We start from the raw sequence: 10,996 nt of genomic DNA on the forward strand, positions 1-10,996 counted from the left end.
AATTAGTAATTTTACCAAAAACTCACCTTGATATTCGTTGTAAGTCTTGTAATTCCACTCCCCTTTTTTGATTACATAATAATCGTTTTCAGCAAATTCTTTGTCAAAATTGCCACAAGCCCATTGATAAGTATCGTGACAAGGATTCTTAGAAGTATTAGACCACAGCAAGATCTGTTGACTTGAATGAACACACTCCTTTTCTAAACATAATTCAGCCTTAAGATAAAATGGCACTTCTGGCCAAAATGCAATCATCATTATAATGATTATCAGCAGAACAGCACACAGACATGCTGTGGTTACATACATAATACGTCTTTTCCGAGATAATCTCATTAAGGCATCGAATGACATACGACCTGGAATTAAAAAGGCTACAATGGAGAAAGTATTCCACAGAAAAAAAAAACAAAGCGTGAATGAGTGTGAATTAGTGCGTGTAACATTTAAAAAGTGGCAATGAAATGGTGATGATTTAGCATAGTACCAACCTCTAAAGCCATTCACTGAACCGGGACCACCCGAAATCGGTGTTTCCGCTTGAACATCGTTATCATGCCGATCGTTTTGTGATTCTAGATCTTTGGGAACTCCTACATTTTGATCTATGTTTAATTTTAATTGATTTGTCGTTAATGGCGCCGTTTCACTGCCTTCTATTTGCTGTTTTGCATCATCCAACTTTAAATTCCGGTCATCAACTTCATCAATTGCACTTATGGTAGGTCGAAATTTCCCTTGATTCGAATTCATATTGTATAAAATATTACTACTAATGCATTTATTGTTTTATTTTCATAAAATATTGTACATATTTTGTTTAGAATAATTAGTTTCTAAATTAAAACTGATCTGTAAATAAAAAAAAAATAAATCATCATATTATTAACATGTTTTGTATTTTGTAATTAATTATATTTAAATATTTTACACATTTAATAAGCTTTTATATAAAATATAATAATTCTTCAAAAAATATTTGAGAACTATTGCAAAAGATTTAAAATATTAAAATAAAATATGCAATATTTAAAAATCCAGCACAATCTACTAAATTTTATAATTAAGTGTAAAAAATAACCAAAATATTTTAATAATAAAATATTTTCTGCATAAAATGTTTAATTAACTGTTTACTAATAAACCCATTACATATTGATAAAAGTTTTAATTTTATAAAATGTCAAAACAATTAAAAAGTCATTAAGGTTTTATAATTTTAGCTTTTTAATCAAATATTTACAGAGAAATATTAACATGTAAACAAAACCTTGACCTTGGTTTCTAAAATATATATATTTTTATTAATTTTATATTAAAAATATAAAATATATCTTTCATTCATAAGATAATAGTTTATGGAAAGTTCTTACATTAAACTACTAACTATTACGAAATAAATAGTTAAATTAACCGTTAAGCAATTTGAAAGTCATAAATAATCTTATCTGCATATACTATAAATGAAGATAATTGAAACAGAACTAATATTAAATATAATATTTTTATATGTACATATTATTAATTTAAGATCAAAGCTTTTAATTTTTTAGAATGTGAATTTGAATAAGTTTCCCAGACTATAAAATTTATCTAAAACATACTCATACCATAGGGTGCTCCAAATATGTATAACTACAATAATTCTACTCTTTTCCGCACTTTGTGGTGAATTTTGGGAATGTTATTTGCCCAATTGAGAGCTGATCCTTGATCCCATTAAATTGGAGTTTTGTTCTTTTTAATAAAGCTTTTATTATGTATAAAAAAGTGCTACTAACATTTGGAACACCCGTTATATTCCTTTATTCCGAACAAACAACAGTACAATAATGCAAAACTTCTTTTGTATTTAAATTGGATACAATTGATGACAATTTGCCGTATAGTTCAAGCAAATATACATATAATAGCAATGAACCAAGAGAAAGAGATGATCAGCATAAAACAGATCACCATGCAATTCATACAGTCGTTAACAAAAATTATGTCACATACATATAAACACGTTTTTATATTTCTTTAGAGTTTAAAGAAAGTCTTTTGATTTAAAAAATTGCAAAAAGTTGAAAGATCGAAAGGTTTTGTAAAAGGGGACTAAGATTAATAAGGTTATCTAACTTCTGCATATATAAATGCCATGAAAATTATAAAGTTTTAACTACATACTCTACATGTCAGTATTATTTTGTAACACAATGTCATATTAAATGGCCACAGAGAGAACCGCATTACTGTTTCAGACCACATTTATACTCATGTTTTTGCACACAAATGAGAATAAAATATAATAAGTAACGAAATAATTTAGTTTATAATTTTATCATGACATAATGACTTTAAATTCAGTTTAATTAAATTTAAGACAATTATAAAATCAAAACTTTGTGTAAATATGTATGTAGATACATATTTATGATCTATGGCCAAAATTAAGTGACATAATTGACAATGTATTTGTCAAAAGAGAATCATGTTGTCAACATAAACTGTCAAAAAATTGAAATTTTGACAATAAAAAAATAATAAAGTGTAATATAAGTAAATTACCAAAAAAAAAAAAAAATTATTATAACTTTTCATTTTAAATTTGATTTCAACAAAATTAATTTATTTTGATAATGATGATAACGAGACAACAAATAAACTATACAGTTACTAAAAATTAAATTGAAATAAATATGTATGTATCTATGTATTCGTTAGTATGTTTCCATATAGTAGTAAGTAAGTACATTCATATTTGTACATACAAACTTGTGTAATGTGATTATTTTAGAGAGTTTGAATCACTAAAAATTGAGAACGATTTTATTTTTCTGTTTTCTTTGTATTTTTTTTAAGATAAGATAAAATAAAAATTTATTCCGAAATGTGAGTATCTTAGTTGGCATAATTATAATGGCAAGTTAAAATAAAGTTAAAACATTAAACACAATTTTTTAGTTCATGCTCTTTTGGCCAAGACTAAATTAAACAAATCTCAATTACTTACACATGTATGAATGTAATGTATAATAGTTAATGTTTTTACAAATAAGAATGTAAATAAATTTAAACATCTTTTGCTTTTTAATTCTACTCGGATTGTATATCAACAGAATGAGTCTGATAACCCAAATACAATGGCATTAAATGCAATACTAAAGATGGTTGGTTTCACAAATGTATGTACTTCAAAGATATACGCTCGTGTCATCATTTGATTCTAAAGACATGGCATGAGACACAAACAGCCATATCAAATTGGTCTAAATTACATTAAACTGACAGACAGAGAAACGTTTGCACAATCTTTAGTTTGAATGCTTCGTTTTTTATAATTTATAATTGTGTTTAATTCTAATTGAGAACTTTGAAAATGCACCTACTCTTAACAAAAGATGATTTCTCAAGGTGCTAAATCATTTATAATAGAAATCACATGAATCGTTGGAAAATATACAAAAAAAAACGAGATTTAAATAAAATACATATAAAACCTCCCAGAATGATGTAGACTACAGCACACATGGAGTATGAGTAGAATATCACATTTCGCAACTGGTTATATGTAGATCTGTAGACGTTTACATTCTATAGTTTAAACAAAAAGCATTTGAAATATGTTATGTATATAAATTTATTATTACACCCTACAAAGATACCATTAAGAATAACTTGCGAGTTAAAATCAATTTCTGGGACATTTTGGCGATGTCCGTTCGTAAATTTCTAATCTACTAAATTTCGATCTTTTTTTATATAATTTAATTTCACTCACTTAAGTTCCCTTTCTGAAATTTTAAAATTTCACGACAATAATCGTCGAGCCCTAATTAAACTTACCTACCTACCTAACAAATTCTACCTAGATTAGCTCATTATATAACCACCATTATTGAGTCTTTCGAAAATTGCCAGTGTAGGGCATCATATGGTCGGACATGATTAATAATTTGTTGTGCTTATTTTCGTTACAATTCGATTAAAAATCTAGACCGCATAGAAAGATCATATAAGTATATATTTATATATTTATTAACCAAAAGAAAACCACTCATTCTTATAGTGGTTCAGAAATCAAAAGACTTGATTTCGAGTAAAACGGTTTTAAATGTTTTACGTCATTTTATAATTTTAAAAAAAATCAGAAATCGAAAACGTGTACGCGTACATAATTACGTTTAAACTCTTAATTAAGTTAAACCTAAATTTTTACTAATCAAATTTAGATCAAAACATAACATTTAATGTTATTGCGAAAAATAAAAAAAATTTATTTACTTTTTGGTCCTAAATTTAAAAAAAAAACACGAATTTCCAATTCTGATTAAATTATATTATAACATATTTTTTATAACACCGCCCGACACTCAAAATTAGACACGAACCAGACTATATAAGTCTGAAACTTGAGATTAAATGAAGCAAAACTGCGTTCACAGTTTTTTATTTCGTGATCCTGTTCCCTTGTAAAAGGACTTTAGAATTTCAAAGGAGTTCATTTTCTAAAAAATGTTTTAATTGCTTCTGCTTAAACTACTATGCCAAATTTGGTGTCAAATGTCCTTCAAAATTGTTTTGAAAAAATAATATTGAAAACCTAAATATATATTAAAGAATATATATTTTAAAGGACATCTTTTTATCCTGACAGTTTAAAATAAAAATAATACAAAAAAATTTGAAAAATGTACTTCTTTAAAACTTTGAAGTGCTTAAACAGAACCATTAAATTTTTAGTTTCAGACGTATATTAACCGCTTCGTGTCTACCGAATTTTTTCTCTTTTTGTCGGACGGTGTAATTGGTACCTAATTATAATTACCCACATAATATAAAAATGTGTTTTTTTATACTTTTAATGACACATCTGTCACTAATTTCACAGAAGTCAATCTAAAATTGACGCTTTTAAAAAAACTATTTCTATAGTAATTTACCTTTTTTTAGTTAGTATCTTTATCTCACAATATTTTCCTAGTATTTTTAAACTTCGAACACATTTTCTTGCCACCTTTTGTAATCGAATATATTTTTTGAAAATTTCATAAAACAAAAAAATATTAGTTTTATGATAACCTTGAAACTAATATTGACCAGTAATATGTGATGGTATCGATAAGTTTTTGAACTGGGTGTGTGTCACTTTTCCTAAACCAATACATATTTGTATTTTATTTATTTTTCAGTGACGACACATTAATGTTGTTAATTTGATAATTGCTATATCACAAAGATACTTGTGCATGATCACTTGTATGTATGATAAAAATGAATGAATTAGATGCGAGTGATGAATAAAGCCGACAGTGTATTTTGTTTTAATTCTCATTCATTAAGGACAGATAGAGATAAGAATTTTTGAAATGGTTCAATATAATTGTCGAATTTCATCGCTGTACTCGCTTTGAAGTAATTTTCAGTCAGTTACGAAGCGATCATCTTAAAATTTAGTGGAACGATTTTGGTTAATGCAAAACATGTTTATGTTGAATTTTATCCCAGTTCTCGTATTTTTAACACAATAATAACCGTTAAAGTCATTTTCTAAAGGGAACATTTTATGGGGAAGTGGAGCGATCATAACATTTGGGGGAGAAATTTTGGTTCTTACAGAACTTGTTTATGGTAAATTTCACCGCTTTACTTCAATTGGTAAGCCAGTAATGAAAATTAATGTAACTTTCTAAAGGGGACCTCCAATGGAGGGTACGCTCAATTATCGATCCTCATAAAATTTGGAAAGTTCCTATAAAACTTAATTATGAAAGTTCCTATAAAACTTAATTATGTCGAATTTCATCATTGTACTAGTATTTTTAAACCAGCGTTAAAGTCATTTTCCGAAGAGGTCCTAATTTTGGGGGTAGGATCAATTATGGACGGATCCTCACAAAATTTGATTCTTACAAAACTCTTTTATGTCAAATTTCATCGCTGTACTCGTATTTTTAAACCAGTACGGAGCGTTTAAGTCACTTTCTGAAGTGAACCTTATATCGGGGGTAGGGTTAATTACGGACCGATCATAATAAAATTTGGTACAGAGATTTTGGTTCGTATACAACTTGTTTATGCCGAATTGCAGTAGTATTTTTATAACTGTTATGACGGTTCAAACCGGGGCCACTTGTATGGAAGCTATGAGAAAACGTAGGCCGATATTGCCCATTTTTAATACCAAACAACCCTTACCAATAAGGAATGTTCGTAGAAAATCGTGTGCTATCGAGTTTCTAATAGACAGACGACGGACGGACATGGCTAGATCATCTTTAATAAGGACCCAGTGTATACGTATATGGTTTTGTGAGACTATGACCAATATTTCGATGTGTTACCAACGGAATGACAAAATCAATATACACCCATCTTTTTTGATGGTGTGTATAAAAATTGAGTAATCAATGACCTAATATTTTTAGTTCCTTAAAATCTGCCGAATACATTATATTTTTCTCTCTCTCTCTCTCTAAAGCTCTAAAAAAGTGGGAGATCAGTTGCAAAGATTCTTAAAAATATTGCATTTTGTTCATATTTATCCCCTCTCTATTAAAGAACATTTAACTTCCGCATCTTAAATTATATTGATTGACTCTCAAGTATATAAGTAACACCGGAACATATGTATGTATGTATATCGCTTCTGCTTCTGAATGCTGCGAAGCTGTACTTAACATTACAAATACATGTAAATATCAAGGAAAATATATGTATGTTTCTGCACGTGACAGGAAATTCTCATGATGTACAAATAACTAATATCACCAAAAAATGTTGTAAGAGAAGGCAATAAATCGTGATCGAGTGTATAAGATATAAGAAGTAAAATATAATAAATTGATTTTCATACCTAAATTTTAGTTTATTATTTAGATAAACTAAAGAAGTTATGCAGAAAAATATAAAAAAATATAAATAAGAACAAAGCGAATGCACACAAACATTCTGTACAAAAAAAAAAAAACAAATAAAAATAATTAAGGGATAAAACCTAAACCACCAGACTGTCTATGAACTTTAAACAATAGGTAGGAAACACAACTCAAAAAATGCGTCAGACAAAAGAAATAAAAAACAACAAATATTGCAACCACTGTTACGCAGTTATAAGAAAGACTTTAGACAATTTTTTTAAGATACACTCTAAAAACTTCAAATAAATTACTAGAAGTATATAATTAAATAATAATTAATAAGCACTTAAAATATAAGCAATAAAACTAAGAATAAGTTCGTGCCGTTGTCTCATTAATAAACGTCATAATTAAGTAATTAACAAAATAAGAAATACCCATAAGACTACAAAATTTTAAGGAGCACCATACAGACTTCAAGCAAATTAAATTGTAAACAAACTAAGTAAATCCCACCTTTTTAACACAACGATCTAGAAAACGAAACGAATTCGAAAGGAATGCGTAGGTGAGTGAATGTTGATGATGCTGATCGTTGAGTTTTATATCAGACACAAAAAGAAAAAGTTTAACGATCTGATAGGTATGTATTGTATGGAATAAAGTAAAAGTTCAGCTTACATTTATAAAATGCGGGTGTGTAACTTTTTCATCTTCTTAAGCTCACACTCGTATTTGTACTCATTCTCTTACGCGTCCACGTAGATGACTTGTACAATGTATGTTTCTAAATATGTATGTACATTAAACTGGCCCCAAAATATCAGTTGTTGAAAATTTAAGTTGAGTTTAAAATTGCCTTTTCGCCAACTGTTTCCGGTCCAGTATATTTTTGTCTTGTCTCTGCAAGAAACATGAAAAATCACTGCAAGAAACATGAAAAATCAGCCTTCAAAAGGACCTTTTTACCTTGAGTTTAAATATAATTTAAGTAACTTAAATTTGGTACCATACTAATGTATGTATGTACATACATATGTATGTAATATGTACATGCTACAAAGAAGAAATCATGTGTATTGAATTAAAAGATAATTTTTGTCTCTTGCTTCATGCAACATACATATTGTTGTTATTGTTTTTTTATTCCTTTTTCTAAACGTGCCACAGCCTAAACCGGTAAAACAGCCATATTCTACTTTTATAAGTCGTCGTTGCATACATAGAATGTCTTCAAAAATTACTTGTTTCTTTTCATGGCAAAATTTATGAGTTGCAAGAAATATCGATAATAATTGAAATGAGCGTATGGGTGGATGAATAGACAGACGGTCGGTCATATACGTACGTGTTTGAGTACAAAACCCGGCCAATCAATTGGTATTCAATGCAGGAATACCTTTTAAAGCAGAAGCAGTTAGGCATTTTTAAAATGAGCTAAGCGTAAGTAGAATATTTGTATGTCACTAGCTATGAACAAGAGAAAGGAGAGATCTTGTGATATTTAGTTACATGAGAGACACAGAGCACTACCAGATTAAACTAAAAAAATAGAGGATGTAATCAGTTTTGCAAATTATTTCCAATACAGAGAGGGCTCACATTTCTGTTGTTAGTCTCAAGGAAAGTTTTTGCAATATTGTATAGTACAGAGCCATGAAAACTGTTCGAATCGAAGAAGCGTGCAGTAGTTTCAGGAGAAGAAAAATACTTCTTATGAAAGTATTGTCGGCATATGTTCAGAAACTTGCAAAAACTGCTAGAAAACGTCAAATTTAGTTAACTGGAAATTTTTTATATATTTTATAGACTATACTATAGACCAGACTGCAGACTATATAGATAGATTATAGACTACACTATAGACTAGACCATAAAATAGGCTATAGACTAAGATGGAAATATATGGAATATGTTAATTAACAAAATTCAGGCAAATTATTTTATAGACCTAAATATCTAATAATTAAGCCTAATTTCCACCATCTAAATACTTTTATGAATAACCCATAGATACATATAATTTCCTATAATCTGGCATCTTTGGTTTAGAGTTAAAGAGACCACGTTTCAGTCACTATATGGGAGATACATTTGAATGGACCGGTTTTCCCGGCATTTGACAGTCACTTTAAGAAAATAACTAACGTCGATATTGTTGATGTTTTTATTTCGAATTTCTGAATGTGTGAGTGAGTGAGTTTTTTTACATAAATAAATATTTTGGTCGTTATTTTAATTTCAAGAAAGAATGTCACACAAGTTTGGTTTTCTCTAGTGTGCTTCACATCATTTTCCAAACACAAAACGAGATTTTTGTCACAAAACCAAAAGTCACACAATAGTTCACACTCAACAGGTAGTTCTAAAACTGGCTTGTTGGCAATATTCAGTAGAGTTGAACAAAAACCTTTATGTAACAATTATAACTTGAACTGAATATGAAAGAATTAAATAAAATGTTTGTGATTTACCTTTCTATTCTCTACAGATATCCAAAAATATTTAAATAATCCACTTATTATTAACTTGTTTTGTATTACAACTATTTGTTTATATCAATTGTTTTTATTTTTGAATCGTATTCGAAGACTACTCAATTACACCCCAACAAACACTATGGTATTCTTGCTGTCTGCACTTTGATACTGACTTTCTTTTTTCGTTTTTTCATTCACTTTTTAAAATTCTCTTATTTTTGGTTTTGCTTTTTTGCAATTGTTGCTTTTTTGCATTTCTCCTATTGCATTTGTTTCATTACACACTACTTTTTAATTTACAATATTTATTTATTCGTAGTTTTAGACATTTTTACCATAATTTTGATTAGATGCTGCAATTAACACATTTTGATTGCGTAGTAAAATAATTGGAAATATTTCAAATAATAATGAAGCAGTAATTAATAATACTATGTTAATATCTTTATTTTATTTACTATTATTGTTGTTTTGTGAATATTTGTTAAAGATCATATTAAAATGTGGTTGAGCACTTGTTAATTTTTTGTATTATTCTCGTATTTTTCATTCAAACACAATTTAATATTTTATTTACTTTTATTTTTTGTTGTTATTTCTTGTTATGTTTAACTATTATATTTATTTTTAACACAAACACATTCACACTCTTGACGTTTCGTTTTCTTTTATAAAAATTCTACCGTTTAACACGTCATTATTGGTTGATCAACCACTGAAAACTGTTTGTAAAGGTTCTACAAAAAGAGACAGTCGTTCATCGTCTTTCACCGTCTAGTACATTTTTAATAAACATCACCACACTATCCGAATAAGTACTCTGAAGTTCTCTACAGTGAACGTGAAAAAAGAGAATAATTGATCTTGTTTGTTTAAAATTGTTTTTGTAGTTAATGAGAAACCAACTACATACTTATATATGTACACAGTAATTCAAGTCATTAAAGTAACATAGTACAAAGCACTTTTTCTACTTAAAATAGTACTTGTGTAAAATGTCCAACTTTTAAAGATGCCTTAATTTTAAAGATCGGAAACTGAAACTAGTAACGACATGGGTATTCGAAATACCGCTACCGGGTCATTAAATGTATGAAATCCTTTTTTTTTTTTTGCTAAACTTAACGATAATACGCTAACGGATATTGACAATGATTTAATATCGGTATTGACGAAAAGGAAATCTGGTAATCAAATAATTCAAATATTTGTCTACGTTTTGTTAATAGTAAAATGTTATAAAATATTTCAATTTTTTCTAGGAAAGTTTTTTTTTGGATTATGTCAGTCTTATATTAAATGAGCGATATGTTAAAAAATATGAAAAAATATTTCATGGAAATTACTATAGGAATACTTCCCAAACGTAATGTGAGAAACGATGACACCGATTTAACCTGAATTATTATACCCTACACCACCATAGTGGGAAGTCGTACTGATGTTTGTAACGCACAAACATATTGGTCCTACAACCGCCTTAGTATACGGATCGACTCAGAATCACTTTCTGAGTCCAAAATCCTTCTTTAAATTTTATGAGGATCACCCCACTAATGTGGGTTAGGGTATGGCTTACATATATATTTTAATTTTTTGTCTAATAAAGAAAATTTACAGTGTGAGAAAAATAATTAAATCACTATGAATAATACAACGCATATTTTCAAA

General features: G+C 28.2%; 1 protein-coding gene across 1 annotated transcript in view; it reads right to left on the reverse strand.

The window, feature by feature from the left end:
* LOC119605487 (protein gone early) overlaps positions 1 to 10,054 on the reverse strand; it is a 38,290-nt gene extending 28,236 nt beyond the window's left edge. The window contains 3 exon segments of the mRNA XM_037958630.1: positions 27 to 362; positions 495 to 855; positions 9,320 to 10,054. Of these exon segments, the coding sequence (XP_037814558.1) occupies positions 27 to 362; positions 495 to 756 (598 nt within the window). The 5' untranslated portion in view covers positions 757 to 855; positions 9,320 to 10,054.
* Positions 10,055 to 10,996: the final 942 nt, after the last annotated feature.

This window comes from Lucilia sericata, unplaced genomic scaffold, assembly GCF_015586225.1.
Source record: "Lucilia sericata isolate MDLA Ls3-8-SP2 unplaced genomic scaffold, ASM1558622v1 Contig000490F_arrow, whole genome shotgun sequence".
NCBI lineage: Eukaryota > Metazoa > Arthropoda > Insecta > Diptera > Calliphoridae > Lucilia > Lucilia sericata.